This window comes from Haplochromis burtoni, unplaced genomic scaffold (assembly GCF_018398535.1).
Source record: "Haplochromis burtoni strain Fernald_Lab_line unplaced genomic scaffold, NCSU_Asbu1 Contig_29, whole genome shotgun sequence".
Classification (NCBI taxonomy): Eukaryota; Metazoa; Chordata; class Actinopteri; order Cichliformes; family Cichlidae; genus Haplochromis; species Haplochromis burtoni.
The window spans coordinates 2,161,139-2,183,893 of record NW_024582390.1 but is presented as its reverse complement, the minus strand read 5'-3'; the positions used below and the strand labels follow the sequence as shown (position 1 = coordinate 2,183,893).

At 42.0% G+C, this 22,755-nt stretch overlaps 1 protein-coding gene across 6 annotated transcripts in view; it reads right to left on the bottom strand.

The window, feature by feature from the left end:
- Positions 1-636: 636 nt before the first annotated feature.
- Positions 637-22,755, bottom strand: part of LOC102294411 (plakophilin-4) — an 88,435-nt gene continuing 66,316 nt past the window's right edge. For all 6 annotated transcript variants that reach the window (XM_042219192.1, XM_014332373.2, XM_005918231.2 and 3 more), the window contains 15 exons: positions 21,813-21,983; positions 19,241-19,451; positions 17,794-17,926; positions 16,021-16,234; positions 10,014-10,197; positions 9,179-9,296; positions 7,994-8,185; positions 7,675-7,848; positions 7,330-7,480; positions 6,048-6,240; positions 5,517-5,601; positions 5,049-5,166; positions 4,797-4,937; positions 3,951-4,015; positions 637-1,718 (listed from right to left, as the gene is read on the bottom strand). In XM_042219192.1, coding sequence (XP_042075126.1) covers positions 1,479-1,718; positions 3,951-4,015; positions 4,797-4,937; positions 5,049-5,166; positions 5,517-5,601; positions 6,048-6,240; positions 7,330-7,480; positions 7,675-7,848; positions 7,994-8,185; positions 9,179-9,296; positions 10,014-10,197; positions 16,021-16,234; positions 17,794-17,926; positions 19,241-19,451; positions 21,813-21,983 — 2,390 coding nt within the window. In that variant the 3' untranslated portion in view covers positions 637-1,478. The remainder of the gene's footprint in view (positions 1,719-3,950; positions 4,016-4,796; positions 4,938-5,048; positions 5,167-5,516; positions 5,602-6,047; positions 6,241-7,329; positions 7,481-7,674; positions 7,849-7,993; positions 8,186-9,178; positions 9,297-10,013; positions 10,198-16,020; positions 16,235-17,793; positions 17,927-19,240; positions 19,452-21,812; positions 21,984-22,755) is intronic.

The following is a 22,755-nucleotide window of genomic DNA, read 5'->3' as shown; positions in this document are numbered from 1 at the left end:
GAAAATTTTATTTACATCAAGTTAACAAGAGACGATTAGTTTATCCCAATCCATTTTTTTCAAATAGTGTACGTATATTGGATGGGAAGGAGTACATGTCTCTAATATTGTCAGGTTTTTACTTATATTTTACATTGATACATGGCCCACAGTAGCATATTTTAATTTCCTGACACAGTGAATAACTGCTGCTATCCTTCTGTCACAAATCATCCCTGACCCTCGTCACCATTTTGCAGAGTTTGTAGCGTGACAGAAAATCATCCTGGAATCTTTCATCTTAAATACATTTGCACCACACGTCGCTCATATTCAGCATCGATATTTGAAAAACATTTTAAAACAAGGTTTTTTTCTCCGTCCCAAGAGCACGGTTTGTCAGTCGAGGTGTAAGCGTAGAGTCCGCTACCGATCAGTGTTGGTTGCTGTGCTCCAGGGTGCCACACGGCCTTTATAAAACACAGGTGGTTTAAGGCTCACTACTCATGTCTGTGCAAATACATAAAATATGCTTCCCAGGCAGGATAGAGGATATTACAACCAGAGCAGAAAGGGTTTGATCTATTCATTCACTCTCTTTGCACACGTGGACAAAATGTCAGTAAACTGGAGATGCAAAGAAACTCTCTCACACAGTTTAAAAAACAAAACTTGACCTTTTATTACGTTGTCGTTGTTGTGTTATGATGCCATCTTTGTCCACATATTTCTTTGTATATTTATATATCTTTAAAGACCTAACATGGCACAAGTTTCTTTTAGTTTTTTTGTTTTTTCCAACCAGTGCTGTTGAGTGTAAACCAGGTAACATGTTTTTTTTCTGTATTTACAATAAAACGAAAAATGTACAAGACTCCATGGCATTACACAGGTTCAACATTAAGTACAGATATAATTTGATCCCTCTGTACAAGCTAACATCATTAGTTAACTATTTTTCATTTGATTATTTTTTATTTTATGTTTTTTTTTTTGATTCATTTTTTAAACAGATATGAGTTCATGATCCATTTTGGCTTCGGCACATACATATTCCTCCAGTCTCGACTCTTACCGCGGACCTTCGTTTACATGACTCACACCTTTCACCATGCTATCACAGCTAAGAGTTTCGAAAAGAAAAATTAACCTAACATCTAGACAGAGTAGGACGCATGTCTCCTCACTGTAGTGTCCCAATATCTGCTCTCAACAGACTCACAGCATGATTCCATCTTTCTCATCTAAATAAAAAATAATTAGAAAAAAAAAGACATTCCTTGATTTCCTTCTTTGGCTCACATCCCATCTTTCCATCTGTTATCACTCAGTTGAACTCTCCTCCATACACACACATCCACAAAACAAACATGTATGAAGCCAAGTTCATGAAAAAAAATAAGTTTGTCATTTCCTGTGTGTTCCTCGCCTCTGCTGCAGGGTGAAGACGCACCCCAGTTACAAACCAAAGTGACGGTGAAACGGTAGCACCTCCAGACCTATACCCAGGAGTCTGGAGAGCCGGGGTACTGCTCTGCCCTGAACGAAGGCGTCCGTGTGGTAGCGTAATAGTCCACGTAGTTACAGGTGGATTTCAGTCCATGAGGCTGAGAGCTGAAGGTGGGAGGGTAAGTGATGACCTCCTCCAAATACGAGTCGTCGTAGCCGTGTGGGTGCTGCAGGTACATTCTGTATGTATCGTAGTTTCTCCTGCTCGGCTCATCTGAATAATACAGAGGCTGCAAGGAACGAGAGGCAAGTATCAAGAGTCAGTTCGGAAAACTTGAGTTTTACAACAGTCGTTACGTTAAAGATTCAAACTGAAACTCAAAAGAAAATAAAGGTAGCAAATTAAGCCTTTGCTGTCCCCTTTCCCCTGCCAGCATGCAAAGTAAATTAAATTAGCTCCACTTTAGCCAATTACATCCCAACGCTTTGTGAAATGCAATGCATAATTATTATTAAAATGTCCAATCATTTCACATGCAACATTTACAGGAGGTCATTTCTCTGCGCCACACGTTTTCAAAAATCCTTTAACCTTTACTTAATTAGGCAGTTTTCACTGATGTTTGCAGCCTTGGCCGTGCAGCACTTATTTCAAAGTATTATTCAGATTTCATTCTAAGTTTTAATGATAGTTCTCGTGTAGCTTAATTTCAGTAAACAAACTTTATTTATCTTCATATTGTACTGCTGCTTATACTTTCAGGAACACTTACACCTCACTATAAATAACCACACTACACGGTAACATTTTGGGAAAATCTTAATTGCAAATCTCCACCTAGATGATTAGAAATCCACCTACAAGCACCTCTAAACATTAGCTTCTCAGCTTTAAAGAGTAAACTGACAATTTAAACAAAATGTTGAGCACAGTGGATCAGAAGACGCTGCCCGGAGACAAAACTGCAAACTGGTGTTACACTGATTCATGTCCTCAGTAGAGGATCGCAACAATGTCAGCGCAAGACATATATAGGTACGTGTACTTATCCTTTTCCTTGACTTACTGTAATGTCTATGTAAACTATGTTGTTAAAGAGTTTTTACTTTTATTTGAGGCGAAAAAATATGTATATGTATATTTGAGTGTTGAAAATAAAGTAAAGGCTCTGTCCCCATTTGTTTATACACTCACTGACCTTTGGTACTAAGGGATCTAAAGGGTACAAAGAAAATATGCCCCAACACCATTACACCACCAGCAGCTGTCCAATTTTTGTGAGCGTGTGCAAATTACAGCCTCTGTTTCCTCTTCTTAGCTGCGTCGCCTTCCTTCCCCATTCGGATTCATCTTGACCTCACCTACAAGCCCACAAGCCTAAATGCACTGAGTTGTTGCCATGTGATTGGCTGATTAGCCGTTTGTGTTAACAAGGAGTTTTATAGGTGCACCTAATCAAGCGGACAGCGACTGTCAAAACAACAGCTCAGGGGCAGACTTTCTTCTAGAAACCTCAGCAAGAGAGAAAAAAAGTTAACTATGCCTTTAAGCACATAACTCTTGTTCGTCCTGTCAAAACACAAAAAATATCTCAAATCAATCTTCTGTATGGTGGTAACAAAATGAAACGGCATAAACAAACATCTCAGCAGATTCAGGACAAACGCTTGTTAGTGTGGCTGGAGATTTTTCAGACAATAGGCTAATCAATTATCTTCTCGCCTGCACGTCTCTGGCCACTAATGCAACAAAAACAGCTTCAAGGTAAATGTTAGAAATCCAACAAAATGGATGGGATTTATAAATGTCTGAAATGAATAATGACCGTCTTTAGCCAGAAATGTGAAGCAATGAAGGACATAAGAGAACTCTGTCTTTGTGCAGCATCTCCTCCCTCCTGCCTCCTCCTCTCCGTGCCTGTTATCTGAATGGGCACACATGGATGTGTCCAACAGAGACAAGTGCCTGAGACGTACCCAGACCATCCCAATCCCAGCAGTCACATTCAATCTCACTCAAACAATAGCTGATGTGCTGGGTCATTCGCAGCATTGTCATTCATCCGGGGTGGAATACGTGTCAGTCTCTTTGTATTAGTCAAGCGGGTTAGAAGGGTTGGTCGTGCTTATACAGTGCAGCGGAGGGATCTCAGACATGTGCCTTGTGCCAGCTTATATCACCAAACACTACGATAAATATGAATTCTTAAGGCTAGTATCATATTTTTTTATTTTTTAGTTTGATTAATTAATCATTTGTTGTGTACATTGCAATATTATGTACTGTAAACTACTCTATCACACTGAAAAAAAAACCCCAAACACTACAAAAATAACAGTAGAAATAGTCTGCACAAATAAACAAAGCTAACAGGCAAACAGAGAAATAAACAATCTCTGCATATACACAGCAAAACAACCTCTACCTCTGCACAGCCACATCAGAGCAGGCATACGAGACAAGATGAGAAGGGGAGGCTGTGGAGTGTAACCAGACATTTGTGCAGAATTACTGCATTCACCTGTGTTCTTCGGGGCTCCTCTGTTGTGGGTGATGAGTAGTAATACGGAGACGGCTTTCCAGACCCTGGAAAAAATAAATAAATAAAGTGAGTGTTGCCTTAGATGGATTAGTGGAACTTAATGCCAACACACTTCATATCAGTGAAAAAAGTCAGCACATCCCTGAAGGGCAAATGTCTGTATTTTGATAGTAGAGGATCAAGAAGTGGTGCGCTACGCTGGAGAGAAATAACACCAAATAATAGACTTGGCCACTGCTGTTCTGTTGTTTATACAGCCCATGGGATGGGTATTTCCACTGGCACTTTATCCAACGGGTGGAATCCAGAAACTCAATTTCCACTTCCCTATGTAATAGATGAATTTTTGAGGCTGCAGGCTCATTTTGTTTACTCTGGCCTCCCCCCTGTTCTCAGCAACCAGAGTAGGCTGGTGAGAGCTCTTGTCTGACTGTAGTATGTCTGGGTACCCACTCACTGGCCCTGTCTGCAAGCTGTGACCTGGTGATGCTAACAATGGCACCACTGTGGAGTGTCCACTCCTGGCTGGTTGGTCCACTTTAGTGCTGTGCAGACCAACTGCAGCACAAAAACAGCCCTGAAGCGGTCGGAATTCAACTGACTGTGATGGGGCTGGCAGGGGTTGGTGGAAATGATAAGAGAGGACCGTCTTGGCAACGAGAGGAAACTGGCCACAGAATCCGCTTGGAGCGTTACGAAGGATAAAACAGATAACGCCCCGAATAGCAGCAAGTGTGTAACAGCACGCAGTCTGGTGCAGATGGTGAGTGTGAGCCAAATTTAATTTTTAAGGAGTGTAACCCCGAGTGGCTTTCAGGTGTGTACCTGTATACTGTTTTTTATGAATACTGTTGTCTCCTTGGTAATTAGAAAATTGCATAGTTGACTGTGCTCTCTGATAATCTCTGATGGTGTCTCTATGCTCTCTGATGCCCAGCAGTGCAGGAGACGACGTGGCGCTGGCAGCTGCAAGGAAAAAAAGAAAACACGTTTCGTAACATTAAATTCCAGAGGTTTTCCGGTCTCACAGGCAGTGTCTATTTCGACTGGGCACAGAATAGAGTGAACTGAATGTACCAGGGTGGTTGACTGGAGACATCTGAACGTTGCTGGTGGGGAGGGTGGGCTGGGACTTGAACCGGTCTCGCTCAAGTGTGGACACTGGTGTGAGGAAATGGTTTTGATTCCATCCATCCTGTTAGGGTAGTGGGAAGAGGAAAACATTGATCCTCTGGATAAATATGCTGGATGTATCAAAAAGAACCATCTGATTTCAAAAGGATAGATATTTTTTAAAGCACATACGATACTCAAACTCATCCCATACTTTTGCAAGCATGTCAGGCTATTGTTACACTACCTGTCAGCAACCATGTGAAAGCCACAGATCCCTCTCTTCTTTCTACCTGTACATGTTTCAGTCATGACCAGTGAACGGCTTCAGAATTAAAACACTTTAAAATCAGATAATTCTTTTTGATATGCCGTGTATTTTTCACAGACATTAAACCGGACACCAGAAAGGACCAAACTCAATGTCATTACCTTTTTATAGATGGCACGTAGATCTCTGTACTGCCACAGTGTGTTCAGCACCTGAGCAGCTGCTTTAACCACCTTCATAGAGTACCTGGAGAAACAGTCAAAAGCCCAAATGTTTTAGGGTATTCCTGAATGCCTTTAGCCTTACTTTAAAAACACACTGTAAATATTACAGGACATGATGTTTGAGGAAAGAGTTTGTCCTCCGTGTGTTTTACCCTGGAACATTACTGAATATATAGCAGGCTAGAAATAGCTGCTGTGCCATCATTCCACAGGGACATAAAACCTCAATGCATACAATGCCACCTTCCCTGTGGCTAAAACTTCTCCTTCTCCAAGCATCAAAGTGTTACTTAGGTGTGTGTGTGTGTTTGTATAAAACTCCAGCTGGTCAGTGCCCAAAACAGCCTTTTATCCCCATCCACGACTCTGGTGGGGTTTTTTCACCGTGTGCACAAGTTACAGTCGGGTGTGTATCACTGAGAAAAAAAACAACAAACTCTCAGACAAATACGAGCTTCTGTAGCGCACCTGTCTCCTCTGCCCTTGGTTATGTTGACCAGCTTCTCGATGCCGCCCGTGTCAGCGAGAGCCTTTGCATTCTCCATGTTTTTGCTGGTGACCTCGTGCAGGGTGCAACAGATGGCTGCCACGGTCTCGTCTGACAGCAGGGTGGTGTTCCCCCCAGGGAGACGGTTGACCAGGTCCCTCATCGCGTACTTCCCTAAGAGCGAGGAGGGGAGGTGAGACGTGCAGGAAATACACTGTGACACACTTACTGTACAGCATGTTTGTAGGCAGATGCTTATGCACGGAGAAGGGAGGGGAGTACCACTCATACAAGTTTGGTTTTTTCCCCCCCCCCCTCTATGTTACATAATGTAAAGGTCTTCCACTGTGACCTAAACTACACCGTGGAGCTTCTATAATCGGGCTGATATTCATTTTGCTTAGCCTGCAGTGTTGTACAAAGTTATCCTAAATGACACTGCATCAACGCAAGGACACTGGCGTGTGTGCATCCTACTGTAAAACAGCAGCAGCCTGGTGGTAAGAAAACCAAAAGAAAAAGAAAAAAAAAAACCCTGCAGCATAAACTCACAACCACAAAACTGAAGGCACCTTAAATCAGAACCAACCCCCACCCCACCCTTCCTGCTACAGGCATCGCCCCTGCTTTGTTGGAACTGTAACTCCTCATTAACTCCACAGAGAGCACATAAAAGCTTGGTTTTTTTCCATTAAATGAGAATGTTTCATGAAAAACAAAAGGCTAGAGGGAGATTAAAAAAAAATAATAACCAATAGTTAAAATTGTCACAAAAGGCCCTTGTTCTGTAGTTGCCATTAATTAAAAAAAACAAACTGAACTAACAAAAAACCCCCACTGTTTAACAATTTGTTAAACAATTTGTTGGTTTGCACACTGTATAAATCACAGAGCCAGCTTAGATGGAAAATGTTTAAAATATTAATAAGTAGTGTCGTGTAGAGTCACGTTATTCAGCTAATTTCCTAAAGATCATCTATATAATATCTATGTACCTCCTTAAATAACAGAAAATAATGTGCTTGTAACATCCACACTTTAGGTGGGTGTTTTATTCTGAGTAAGGGCATGTATCCAAGCTAAATGCTTTAACAACATAGCCTCTGCCTAATTGGTACAACATGAGCAGAGGCTGGACTGTTAAATATGCTGAATCCGATAGGGAAAACAATAAGGCGGCTTTATATTTGTGTTTAATATTATTCATCCAGACAGAGTCATTATGGTGTATAGTGTAAAATGTGTGACAGTGTGACTCCTGACCTATGAGCTCCTTGTTCCTGACATCCAGTGCCATGTTTCTCAGAGCAGTGGCAACTGAACACACCACCCTGTCGTTATCCATCCGAAGCAGCTCCACCAGGATGGGCAGTCCTTTCTCCTTTCGCACTGCTGCACGGATGTATGCTGCAAACTGTGCACACAGAAAGCAGTGAAACTTGAGAAGGGTCCACACCCTACTCAGGAAAATGTCTGGTTTTAAGATGTGTGTTTTAGCACGTGTGAGTTCCAGAATTAAACTGGTGTCAGCTTTGATCGATGCAGACGTGCTGAGCTGTTAAGTTAAGTGATCAGTGAGTGTATATAAAGTGAATATAGGTACTTTACCTTCCAGTTGCCAGCTGACAGGTTCTGAAGAGACCCGGCGGCTCCCTCCAGAGTTGCAGGATTGGAACTCTCAGCCAACAGAGTCAAGTAAGGCTTAACCACCGAAGGATGCCAAAGCATTTCTGCACCCTTGGGAGACTTGGAGAAGCCAGGGATGGGCCCCACACCGTCCCACTGAATCAGAATATAAGTGTTTGTCAGGCTGTGGTATATAATGACATTATTGCAACTTTTCTGTGTGGTCTTCACTCATTTTCCAGTATACCATACATGATAATAGAAATATTTTGCTATTTTAAAGATACAGTCCCACACTCACTGTGTCTTCCTGAAGGCTGTTTTTCTTCTTCTTTTTCTTTCTGCCCCAACAGCTGGAATCCACCTCTTTACTGGGAGATTCTCTGGCCAGTAAGCCATCCACTTCCTGCCCCTCTATCAGTCTGGGTGCTGTCATCTCCAGCTCCAGACGATATGACAGGTTCCTTAGAGTGCAAATACAATTCTCCACAATCTGGCAGGTACAAGAAGAAAGGCAGTGGAACGGGTAGTTATAGTAGAGGCTCTTTTAATCACCATGACAAAGGCTACAACTCTGTGCAGCATGCTACAGTATCTGCAGCCAGTGTGTGGGACATGCACCTTCTATTTGCAGTAATACAATGATATCAATTAGATTTGGAACTCAAGGCAGACAAAATTCGTCAACCAGAGCACACAAATTTATTTTCACGCTGTTTGAGTTTTGTAATGGGTTTGCCTTACACAATGACAATGAGCATGAATGACTGACACGGTTAAGGGTCGAGTTCGCAGAGTGCTGATCTTCACATTAGACATGGTCCACTTGACTTTTTATGGCTTTACAATTCACAGATGAATGAGCTTTTGCAATACCCAGTTGTATAAAAAAGGTTAAGGATATATAATGGCCATTCCAGCTCTATCTTTAATTCTTGAACACTCAGCATAACCCTTATTCATCTATACTGGGCCTTGGTGCGGCCCCTCAATTCCACCTCTGTCTGAAACAAGTCATTCTGCCTCCTCTTGCTTTCATGCCTCCCTCGCTTATAGCCAACTTTTCTCTGACTGTCTTTCCCTCACATACAGTACAGACAGCCAGGACTCTGTCTCCCATTAAGTACATCTGCTCTTTATGACATCAAAGAGATCCAAGACTTGAAAAAGAGTGTGAAACAGAACATTTAAAGCATTCTGAAGCCTAAGCTTATGTGGTTCTAACTATGGCCATTAGTAATATGAGCAACCACTGTTGCAGCCCGGTCAATCAGAATGCAAAAATATGAGTTGTGCTTGGGATGACAAAGCACATGAAACAGTTGCTTCTGGCAGCTGAGGGTCATTTAGGCACAAGGAAACAAATGATTCAATCAGGATGAGTAGGATTCTTCCCTCTTATCATGTGGCAGCATGTTCCCCTCTTGGCTAAATGTATTTGTGTGTGTGTGTGTGTGCATCAGTGGATGGGTGTCTTTGTGCGTACCTTGCTGTCGAAGTCAGAGGTGTTTACACAGGCTTTGATGACATAGAGCAGTGAGTCAATCAGGCCCTCACAAGTGCGCATCTGTTTCCTGGCCTCCTCACCAGCTGAACTCAGGTTCCTTTGAAAACCACACACACACACACACACACACACACACACACCATTTGATTTGGGGCTGCGCTCAACAAACAGATGAGCATATGCAAACACACAAAATGACAGCTGTGCACATGTGTGTGTGTGTGTGTCTCCCACTCGAATGTGTGATGTGGGCTTTGCAATCCCCATACACCATCCATAATGTATGAGAGGTGTGCATGTGTGTGGTCTGACTAAAGAAATTACAGTACTTTGCTGAGTAAGTATAGACCCAACGACCACACCTATGCATGTTTGAGTGCAGTGTTACACAAACAATCACCTCAACTAGCTGGCACCAATTAGAAGCTGTGCTCTACACACCGCACTGTTCTCAAAGGAAGAAGCCCCAGGAGAGAGGTTGTGAGTTTTCCAATAGTTTTGACTGTGATATTCAAAGAAATGGTGACGGCTTTAAAACATCAACAAGACAGAAAAATGTACCCATTTCACTAAATCGTGTTTAATCATTAAACCCATATTTATGAAAAAATGCACATCATCCTGATAATGTTCGCTAAATAAAAAGTGATTTACGAGCATATCTACAAATTTTTTATTTTTAGATTTGAGGCGGGTCACTTTATTATCATATTTTCTTCAAACGCACGCTATGAGCTCATCAGTCATTACATGCAATAGCATCAGATGTCCACAGTGGGGAGCTAGTGCCAAGTGTGATCATCAGGTGGTTTACCTCAGGCAGCCTGTGGTGTTCCTCAGCACCAGAGAGGAGTGAAACTTCAGCTTGTGCTCGTCATCGAAGGTGGAGCTGCTCCATCCAGAGTGAGGGATGATCACAGTGTTAGTCAGAGTTGTTAAGGCGTCCCGGATGATTGTCATCTTGACGGCGTCACACGACGACAGGTTCCACAGCACTCCTGAGGACATAGCCACATGCAAACACAAGCATTGAGAAGCAGGCGTGCAAACCTTCTGTTAAGTCAGCTGAGCTGTCATGTGCACTTAGGTTAACCTAGAGGGGGGCTTTTAGTTCAGTGTGTTGCGGACGTGTCCGACAACATGCAAACCGAGAACCTGAGTAAAGATATGACTATACCACGGCTCGAACATCAAGGCATCAGATATTCAAGTCAACTTTCATCTCTGCAGACTATCCTTGCGGCAAAGATTATTTGTTTGAAATGAAAAATATAGTAAGAAGGATGGGTGGGGATCCATATGGCATCAGCTCAGTCATTTCAATTGAAATATAAATAATGTAGAAGTCTTTAGAAATTATGCCATCATTTCACTCAATTCAAACATACTTTTGGTAACCACTGATAATCACGCACAGTCGTGGCAGCTTTTGATACTGCATCTGTCATGGATTAGCCGGCATGTAACATGTTCTTCTAATTAGGTGACTCTTGCTGCTAGGCTTACACTAAGACACAGCCCGACTGCTGTAGGGCATTGGTAGCCCTGCAGGAGACAAATGTTACACAAGCTGAATTCTACAGTAAACACTCAGGGCTGAATACATGTGTAATGTTCAAAATGCAGCCAAAACAATGCTTCAAGTACAGTGTGCATGTGTGTTAGTGGTTCATGTGTGAGTGCTTAATGCTTCATGTTAATGAATCCATTTGCTGTTGTTGCTCTACCACTTGCTCACCTCAGTCTGTGCATTCAGAACACATCACATGATCAACAGACCAATGAAGCTATTACATGGAACTCCGTAATATACATGCACACTACTGGGAGAGGTAAAACAAATAATGACAGGTCTTCCTGGCTACTTTTCTCTCAACCTCACTGTTTATCTTCTTTCAGTAAGCTGCCTCTCCGTCCTGCTCTGATTGAAGCAATGGAGACGATAATACTCTGTAATATGGCCCAAGAGCCCGATTGAGGCAGACTGCTGGCAAGAAGCTTTACAGACAGATATATGCCTGCCAAGACGGCAAGGTCTCTGCCACTGCCAGTCATTTAATCAACAATTTCTCTTACCATTATCCTTATTAACACTAAATCAAAGTGCTTTCAAACCCATTAAAGTCCTTTAGTGAACTTTCATTACTTTCCTTTTATTATGCTAAAATAACAGGGAGGCACTGAAAATCATGTGATACGCAACTTAGAAAGTTAACATGCAGCACGTGCTTCTTACTGGAGCCTGGCAGCAGTGTGTGTCTGTGTGTGTGTAAGAGTCATTTTGTGCATGCCAAAAGCTTTGTGTCAGGTGGACTAGTAGACTCTGCTCAACTTGACTCAGTGGGACTCAGTTTAATTCTGCACTAACTGACCTTTGCTCCTTCCACCAGCACATTCAGTTCTGTGTTTGCCTTTCTCACGGGACACGCACAGACTGCCTTGTAATAGGACCAATAATGCAGTGATAAGACACTCATGTCCACTGACCAACCTCCCTGCTTCTTCTTCTGACTCCACAATTCACTCTTTCTGCCTCTGGCAAGTTCCTAAACAGCCACTGAATGTCAATTTGTAGGAAGAATGTTCTCAGCTGGATTTTAGACTGATCCTGTGGAGGCAGCATGTCGGGAGAAATCAACAGGAGAATTCACTGAGGTGTGACTGACAACCCTGTCAGTGGTGCAACACCAGCAGCAATACCCATAAGTTACACCTGACAGTCAGACGGAACAGATGTATGCTTGTAGGCACCGACGTCAACCTTGTTCCCTACTCAGTGGCTTGTTCTCCAGTGCCTTGGCCTGCGTTTGAAACGCTGACCCAAGGTAAACATTGTTGTGAATTGTGAGAGCGCAGGAGGACACAGGGAAACGCATGGAGAAAAAAAAAACACCAAAATAATAAATAAATAATCTGAAGGTGGTTAGAACAGCTAAGGAAGTTAAATGGACATATCTTTTGCCCTGAAGTAGCTCAGCTGTAACGCATTCTGGGTTTTTAACACAAACAGAGTAAACGTCTAAAGATCACAGATAAAGAACTAAATGGCCACAAGGGATTGCATTGGCACAGTGACTCAGAACTGCAATGATTATTGGGTGTATATGGCTGACAGTTGCCTGCAGAGTTCAGAGTAAGTCTGGCACCACTTCCCCTCATCAGCAGCCACTTGCCAAATTTTACATGTAGTTAATCTAAGTCACCCACTTGTGCAAATTTGGTGTTTTTACCAACTTCAGTTCTGCCATTTTTATCACAGAAATACACAAAGAACAGACTCATCCTGACTACTGAGACACCTGTATCCTGCAGAATATGTGTGTCGCAACAGTCAGCATTGTCATATTTATTGGACACATGACACTGAAAGGCTAAACGAGACACAAGGAGAGAGACAGAGAGACTCCTAAATAAAATCTGAAAATATTACAAGCAGTGATCTTGGAAATTAAAGAGCTTTCTGACATTTTAGCAGTACTTAATCCAATGCACTTGATTACATTCTGTCACAATGCAGTCCTGCAAGCCTATGTCATGCTGCATTTGCTAAATATGTGTGGATGACGACTTTGGAAAATTTAGTCAGCTGAACTCATGTTATAATTATTAAAATGACTTCAATACCCACCAGGATGTCTGTGACTCAGTCCAAAAACTCTCTGGTGTGATTTAAATGCTTCTGTATATTTTGTTAGCTGCCCAACAAAGCTGACTTTCATTAATCACTCATTTTTCACTCCAAGTGAGGCTAAACACTTTGGACAGGCGGAATGAAAGTGATCTTGATTGATTCCCCAAATGTGTCACTTCTCCCCGGAGACCATTTCTGTGTCTTCAACTACAGGTCGACACGTCATCGACTTTGCCTGGCGAAGCAATAACTGGGTCGTCTTTCAGTTCAGTTAGTATAAAGCTGCTGATCATCCAAAAAAAACGGCTCAGTTTATTAACCTTTTCATTTTTGGAGTTAAAAAAAAAAAAAGCTTCAGTACTGTCTGATCTCTAATGCTGCATCGACTAAATCAGCTCGGCTTGTACTTTTGAGGTTAGTGAGCATTTTTCATTTTTGCGCCCCGCACGCAGTGAAAGTCATGGATATATTTTCAGATGAAATTACCTTTATCATTTATCACTTGAAAAAAAGGTTATTAATCTTCTCATTCTTTGTTCTCCAGGAACACAAACATAGAAAATCACACCAGGACTTGGCAACTAAAACTAGCTTTGTGGGTTAATGCCATTCAGCTTCTCTGTATGTACATTAGAAGTAGGTAATCTTTTCCAAACATTTATTTTTTAAATTTAAAAAAAAAAGCTCTTGTTTAAACAGTCATTTAAGATTTCAAAGTCCAGAATATGCAAAAACAGTGTTTGGCATGTTGATTGCAATCAGTGTGGAGCAAAGTTTTGGAAGTAAAACCAAGATAAAACGTCAGAACAGGGCAATAACAGAGCGTGTGTGTGTGTGTGTGTGTGTGTGTATATTTGTTGTCCAGGTATTACTCATGTTTTAAGGGCCTAAATCTGTCATATAATGGGGACGTTTATTCCTTTTGGGGAAGAAGTCCTTATACAATAAATCATTACATTTCAACACAGTGACATGTTTAGATAAGTTTAGATTCAGGTTATGCTTAGTAGCAGATATTGTTTAAGGTTAAAGAAAGTCAGTAAAAGTGAAGCAAGTTAATGTAAAGTCCACTGGAGTCATGATGCACGACTGTGTGTATGTGCATGAATGGCAGTTTCAGGTGTTTCATCTACTGGTGCTAATAACAGAGCAGTGTGTTTGTCCTTTGGATCTGAAGAAGTGATTAAGAACAGAGCAATAACCACAACAGCTGTTGGAAGCGGAGGCAGGTCAAGGGATGAGATCATGTTGTGAGTCTCCCCCAGCATGACCCATGACCTGAAGCAAGGGTGGCCTGTTCTTATAGCTAGCTCTAATGAAGCACAGATGACAATAGAAGCTCAAATAATCGAACTCCACTGGCAACGCCACTAAAGAAGGTGTTCTAATTCAAATTCTAAATATCCCACAAAAGCTGCCTCATAAGGAGCTGTGGGTGAGTGAATAATGTCGGTCTTCTCCACTTTAAGCTATGGTGTGGGCTGTCTTTGTCATCCACCTGAAAGCTCTTTATGTGGGCGTTTCTCATCAGCTATAATTGTGCTGCTTTCCATTTCACTCTGAAGTCGAATGTTGGAGCTGGGAGTGACGCTGCAGTAGTAAAGTTGGAAAACTGAGGAAAAACAGCATTTGTTTTGCTCCTCAGCAAGGTGGAGCCATTCGTGCATTACTAGCAACACAGCACAGTGGTTGGGTTTTTTGCACTTTAAAAACACACAGCTGCAGCACATTTGCGTATGGCTCATTTAGTGAGTCACAAATACACAATAGTAATATTTCAGATTGTAAGTTTTACAATTTTACTGAAGATTACCTGCACTGTTGCCATCTTGGATTGTTAAATCAGAATTGATGGGGCTTCTCTGACTTTCTGAGTTGGAAGTCTGATTTGTTCCAATTGAATATTCAGACTTCAGATGGAACGCACCATTAACCAGGGTGATGCAACCCTGCTGACCTTTTCAAATTACTCTTGTTCCTAGGGTCTGCACTACCAATTACCCACATCAGGCTTTCTGTGGAAGAAAGGAAAGGAAAAGAACCTAAACAGAGATCGCACTAAAGGAGACGAATTGGAAATGCCTGCGCATCATCTGAAATGCAAGTGTGAAGAAAGACAATTTAGAGACTGTAGATTCCAATGTGAGAATGATTATTTTCTCCTTTTTAAGCAGAGTCAACAAACGCTCTACTAGAAAAGGAAGCTGAAGATTATCTTCTCGCAGACAATACAAAAGGGTTCATATTCAGGCTCGTATTGTTCACCCTCGGGGGACTGCTGGATTGTAACCTGAGCGCATGTTAGACCGGGGGTTTGGAGTCCAGCACAAACAGCTGACTCTGCCACCTGGGAGCCAAATGTCTTGGCTTGCTTATTTTTGTAGTGCTCCACCCTGATCCTAAACAACACGGATTTATACCCTATTTGCAGACCTCAAACAACACACAAATGCAGCTGAGTCGCACACAGGCCAACGCAGAGAGGGAGAGAGAGAGGATTATCAAGCCCACTGGCAGGAAAGCTTGTTTTCTGACAGAGAAGGAGCTAAAACGGCAGCCTAAGTAATAAAAGAAAAAGCATGAATCCCACAGAAATGTGGTTTTATTTTGTTGCATATGTCATAAGCAGCAGTGACAGCAGTAGCAGCAACTTAAGGAAAAGCCTCTACACCTGAGTTATTACTACAATCATAATTTCAGAACAGACTATGGTAAGCCGTCTGCTTAATAGCTTATTCAAAGCATCTTTAAGCGCAGTAATCCACAGTTAACCATGACACGCAGCACTAAACAACCTCGAGCTTCTTCAGAGACCATGTCAGGATTCATAAGTTACAGCCCAACTGCAACTGTACTGTAATGATCTCTCCTGTAATGCCCAGCAAGTCATTTATCAAATTCTGTAAAGTTGCTGTGTCTGATGCTGGATAATACCAGTGCTGAAATGACTTGTCAGTGAATCAGTTAGCCTGCGAGCTAAAAATAAAAAGCAAGTAATCGAAATTATTCACCGATCAGAAATGGCCCAGATGTGAAAATCTGACTAACTTCGAGGAATCTATTTGTGCATGTGAATGAAGTGTAATTTGGATTCTTTTCAAGTTTAACAGAGAAGTGTGTGGATGAATGCCCTGACAGATTTTTTAAAGCATATAATTCCCCTTAGAGTTTCTGCATTCTCCACACTAACCTGTCACAAGCTCCCTCACTTCCGCATCCACAGTCTTTCTAAGGAGACGGAGCAGTGCTGGGATACCCCCGGCGTTCCTAACAGCGATCTTGTTGTCATCCATAGTTTTGCCATACACGAGGTTCCTCAGAGCGCCACAGGAGTTCCTCTGGACTTCAAGGACTTTGTGGTCTAGCAGGTCCACCAGGTGTTTGATTCCTCCCAGTCGACACACCTGGAGTCAGGATTTTCAGATGTGAAATGATTCTGACCACTAACAACATTTTTTAAAACTTTCCCTGTAAAACACGGGGACAAAAATCATGCATTTATTCATGTGACAAGAGAATCTACGCACAGGGAATTTATTCATACCAAACAAATTATTTTGAAAAGAAATGCTAATATATGACCATGGAAAAAGCCTTAACCACAGGAGATGGTAGACTAAAAGAAAACTGGATTTACATTTCCTTCTGGAGAACAGAACAATGTGTACTCTGAAAAGAAAAAAAAGAAAAAGCTCCCTGCTTTTCGCTTTGTAATATGAATCAAGTTCTTCTGTCATACGGCATCCAAGAAAAACAGTATCTAAAAAATACAGTCTTCATAACTTATCTTAGTCTTTATATGTCAAAATCACCATTATGCTAATGTCTGAAAGGACAAATCCAGAGCAGATGCCTCTTTGGATTTATTTATTTTTCTAACTGTTGCTGTAAGCTGTGGATGTTTTTTCTTTAAATATACTTGCTTCTGATGTGCATGAGCAGTGTGATTGTGACTATGTGCACATTCTTGTGACTCTTTGGTAGCTCTAAACTTTTTCAGCTCGACGAGTTGAACTGACCAAATAATACATCTCCTAGTTACAAATAATTTCTTTTGTCTGTGTCAAAGTGACCACCTGACTGTCTGACCGCCTCACACTTCCAGACCTAAATTCCATTTTCACAGCTCCAGTCATCAGTTCTGCTTGTTAAGCTGACACTAGCTCAGAAAAGTAATTGTGAACCTCTTGGAACACGCATTAAAAAAAATACCTCTCTATAATCCACAAGCTCGTATGCGATAACCCACGCTGATAGGTTTTACCTTCTAGTAAAGTAGTAAAGTGTGACATATAAGATAGATCACAGCTGAAGGAGATGATTGTACAAAAACTACAGCAGTTGTATTTCGCAGTTTTTCAGACATAGAGACAACATTCAATATTCATGGAATAACTAGGTGTAGTCATTGCACCAGTAATAAAATGGCTGATTTGTGTATATCCTTTCGTCTGTGTGAGTTCTCTTCAGGTATTGCAGGTTCCTCCCACAGTCCAAAGACATGCAGTTAGTGGGGTTTCATTAACTGGTGATTCCAAATTGATCTTAAGTGTTATTATAAGCACGGATAGCTGCGTGTTTGCAAGTGTTAGCTCAGCAACAGATTGGCAACCTGTCCAGGGTGTTCCCTGCCGCTCCCCCTAGGACAACTGGGATAGTTTCCAACCAATCTCAGTTGTCATAGAGCAGATGGATGGATGGATGATTTATACAGGCTAACTCAGAGCTCAAAGTTACTGCTATAGTCATACCACAAAATTGTAGTTAAAAAGCCAGTTTTCACTTTGACTGTCGCTGGCTTTGCTCTTCTCATCTGCCAGATATTAAGAGTTTTTGGTAAAGTATATGCACATCTCCAAAATCTGGGCAGGCCCAATAAACTAACAAAAAAATGTGAATAACATAAGAAGTTGAAATAACTCACTGTAATAAGAGTGTAAGGGATTAGTGGTAGAACACCTACCTCATTCTTGACTCGATTATCACCAAAGCACAGGTGTTGCAGGTAGGCAGCTGCATTGGCCTGCACTGATGGGAAGTGGTGCTGCAGCATGTGAATCACCTCTGTTAGCTCTGGGTCACGCCACGCGAACTCTCTAAAAGTACACGTGGGGTGAAAAGGTATCAGCATGACGGCAGCGACTGGAAGAAGGTTGCCTCCTTAAAAACCACAGGCACCTTTTTCCTGAAAATGAATTCTTCAGCACCTGAGGACAGGCTGATAGAGCCAAGAAGTTACATTTGCAGGTCCAGTTAGGTCACACTTAGATTATTGGGTTTGTGCATGTAGCACATTAAAGAAAGAATAAAGGAATGCATTGTATCTAAACTTCTTTTTTAAGATACTAACAATGGATTTTTCAAACTTAAAATTAGACAAAATGATTTGTGATTGTAGACCTCTGCCAACCAGTCAATTTGTAGTTTATATCCATATTGGATCCAAGTTGCCTGAATTAGTGTTGCACAATAACAAAATACCAATAAGTACTTTAATCGACCGGCACTTCTGGTTCTGACTACTGAGGACAACAACATTTAACTGCACTCATGCTAATTATTATCCCTAATTCAGACTCTTCATTTAGAAATATACACCAACACTGATAGAGCCACTACTTCCCATATGAGGAAGATTGTGCATGAGTACATTATAATCTTGCGCATGCTCATCCGTTAATGTGAATGCACACAGGTCAAATTTTTGCCTCGCTGAAAGTGATACATGAATGTTAATAGATTCAACCTAGTGAAATTGCCTGTTAAGACATCTAGGGAAAAGTGGTTAATGGAAAGGAGGCAAAGAGTGAAAGGGGCTTAAGTTGTAAGAGAAATACCTTTGACACACTGACTGAATTATGCACACCACAATCCCAGACTGCTAGAACTAAATTTGTGGCCTTTGAGCTAAACTAACAAGTCTTTCCTAGACAGGAGCAATGTTAAAATTAATTTTCTAGAGGAATTTTGACTCTGACGCCATTCCAGAATGGGCCGGTGTCACATAAAATAAGCATGGTGCACTCACTTTAAATACTTAGACAACAGCATAAACAAGTGTAAACAAATTTCCCAATGAGCAGGGTCACTGCAAATGTCAATCCACTCTCTACGCTTACACGACAAGAGCAGACACAGCACTTCAGCACATGTGAGAATCTTTTGTTAAGTGGCCAGGCATAGTTGAGCCAGCTTAACGGCCAGAGCTGTGTGTGCGTGTCTACCCAGGAGGTTCACTGTTTGAATAGTAAGAGGACACCGGTGTTGACCCAGCAGAACAGGACTGCCTTGTAAGCAAAAGTAGTCCCCCTGGATTACTGGTTTATGTTACACTACACTGGTTACTAACCACAGAATAAGTTTAGGGAAACAGAAGCATAGAAATAGAGTGAAATGTGTGCCGAGCTTACCTCGGATCCTTCTGAATGCTGTCTATGGAAGGAGAGCGGGCGGCACCATCATCCACGACAACAGCCTGGCGGGTGTAATTGGGATCGGAAGGCCGGTACTGTGCTGAGCGATAGGGATCAGCATAGGTGGCTGATGTGTTAAGAGTATAATTGTTTCTTTGGTAGGTCATGGCACTTCGCTGGCTAGACGACCTTTGCAGACTGCCCACACCTAAGGGATAAATCCAAATCATTCAGATTAAACACAAGACCAAAAACACAAAAACATCTTAGCAGCGTCTAGACGTCGTCAGCTAAACTTCCAGCTTTCCCCGCCATAGGCATACATCTTTAAACAAAGCTGGAAATACAGACATGCTGCTGTTCTGACAAGCTCAGCAAATTCTGAAATCTGGAACAGATTAATGATGAGGATAAAACACAGCTCCCATGGTAGCACAAAGCAGAACTCTTTTCCTTCAAAGACCTCTTTACTTCTTGTTGCTTTTACAAGCTTGTGTTAGCCAGAAGGATCCTGCTGGTTTTCAAAGAGGACAGGAGGACTCAACTTGCTTGGTGATCCACAAATCCTTTCTTCACCGCCTTCTTGCTCCTCTGAGACATCCTATGCTCAGGCTAAGTTTGCCAAACAAAGCAGACAGAATTTGGTAAACCAAGGCGCGCTCCAAAAGAAGGAGAAAAGAAGTCAGCCTGAGAGCACCTCCCTTCAGTCATCTTTCCTCTTTTCATTTGCACCGAATGGTATTATGACCTAGTTTTTTAACACAATGGGTCACAAACAGAACGGCATAAACAAGCTGCTTGGATTCAGCCCTCCTTCTCACCGGAGCCACGTGATATGAGGCAGCGTGACTGCTGCGCCGGTCAGATCTCTATCCTCCATCCAACAGAACTTGGCACGAGCGTGCTCAAACTCCCTCCTGCCAGCAGCCAAGACGTCAACTGGTGGGGTTACTCCAAAAACACAATTTCGCGCATCACTGCACTTCTATGTTGGGCAGCAGCTCTACTGCGCAACATGGTTATCTCCCAAAATGTAACCTTACACAGCCAAAGACATTGGAAGAGAAATTATAAACAACATATTGCAGCTTTGCAATTTTACAAGAACGATTTGGATTCCATTTCTCACCTTCTCAGAAAAAGATCGATACTTCCATAGCTCCTGCTTGCACAAAAAAGTACACTGCCTGCTTCCAGAAAAAGCCCCCAAAAATGCATGGAAAGCCAATAGGGGGAAATGGCCCATTGAAATTTCATTTCACAACATAACAAAGAAAACTGTGGGATCAAATTGGATTTTTCTAATGAGATAGCTCTCACAAAGCCCCCATATTGAACACCCCCTCCAGCTCTATCCCACTTGCCTTTTCTTAGTATAGCTGGAATAAACACATTACAGTGGCTTGTCTGTGGGGCTTCTTCATACCACCAATAGCATTTATTAGTGAACTTATCGGTCTAAGCAGATCTCCGGTGTGCCAAGGAGAAGCCTGAATGGAGTGCGCGTGCACGTCATGGGAATTAAACATGCGTATCCGAGGCAGGAGAGATGATGAGAGGAAAATACCAACATCAGGACAGCTGGAAGAGCACAGGCTGTGGATGTGGCTAACCAAGCTGTCCCCTTCATCCTTCTTCTCATTCTCAATGTGACACATGGGTAATGGACTCCTTTGTGGCAGGATGACATATCAGAACCTGCCCATTAACTCATGTCTCACCCATTTCTGTCTGACAGTGGAGGGAGGATGGAAATGGAGGCAGCGGAAGAGAGAACGAAAAGTAGAAAGAAAGACATAACATACTGTGCGCTAAAGGGCAGACAGAAAAATGTCCGACCCCCACATGGACAGCGATAGTCCTCCATGGGGGATATGGGAAAGAGTCAAAGACACCTGGATTAAATGGCAAAGACTTTGACACACTTAAAGTCAAAGAAACTACATAACAGGAAGAAGGCACTTCTGATGTGAGGATGTATAGAGTAAAAATTCTGTGCTCATCCTGACCTGGCTCTACCGCACGAAGATGCAGCACAAGCAAAGAAGATGGTAAATGGAGTTTCTAGTAGATTTGATCTGCCGCACACAAACACACTCAAATCAAAAACTGTGTTGTTTGTAAGGTACTGCAGGGGTTCCCAGCTTCTATCTGTCCAACACTGTCACTGAGTGGCAGGGGACGCGTAGCATCAAGAAAAACATTACCTCGGTATACGATGTCCTCTGCCTCCTCTCTCAGCTTTCTCTTTTTAACCCATATCTGCTGGCTAGATTCATCTGCAACCAGCTGCATACATACAATTGTGCCACCTCAACTTACTGACAGGAAAAGCATTTTCTGACTTTTAAAAAATGTTCCCCATGGCTCCACAGCAAGTATTTCATAGCAGTTGTTAGCGTAGGTGATGCTTTGCACTTTTGTTGACACTAAACTCAGGTTCTTCCAACAATCTGGCAGCAAAATTCTTACTTGTGAGAGGGAAACGCATAATTTTAGTATCATAGGGAGACTGTTACTAACTATTATTAGTAACAATGTCCAAAGTTAATAATAATGTGGGGCCAACCTGATGTGCTCCTGTAGAGCGTGCTCTGGTGGGTGTGGCTGGGACTGCGATACAACGGGCCCTTGTACGTCCGATCCTCATAGATTGGTGCGATGTGGCGGTCTGGGGAGATGGTTGACCTTAAGTCTGGGGCCAGCTGGCTGTGCTGACTGGCGTAAGAGCTCCGTATTCCTGCAAATGAATATAAATGGGAAGAATTTAGTGTCTGTGTCTTTTCAAAATATTATAGACCAAGACAGCGACTTTCAGGCCATGTTTTCATGATTCTTACAGGATAACTGTATCAGCGTGTTAAAAACATCAGTGGAAAACATGGTGGCTGCAAAAAGAAACAGCAAGAGTGCTTGGATCCCCCCAAACTACGGTATTTAGGTGACTTAAGTCACCTGATACTTGGTAGACTTAGATAATCAATCTCAGAAAACAACATGTCTTCTTTTGTTGTCAAACTTAATGTCATTGTTGTGTGCGGTTCACTGATTTACAAAAGGGACACTGCATCGCTTTACAGCAATAATGCAGTTTTGACAAAAACAAAAGCAGACATGACGTTCACAGGATCCTATCTTATGTATCAGGTTAAATCAATTTTCAAACTTGATCAAAATGAATAGAAAGCACTGCACATGCTGAAGAAATAATTCAATTCACAGAAATATGACTGTCAGTAAAGTATGAAAAATGAAACAGAAACAAAACAAAACGAATTGGGGAAAACCCCACATCTGCTTCTTTTTGTGAACAGGAACTAGGCACAAGCAAATGCTAAATATTGGTTGAAATGACTAAAATGAGTCACTGAAGTGAACTGAGCAGATACCGAAGTGACACTGCAAACCAATCAGTCCATTAACAACAGAGTGTTTCACATAACAAACAAACAAATGCTATAATCAGCAAAAAGCTCTCCTGACGGGGTGAGAAAAGGAAACCATTGTCTAAT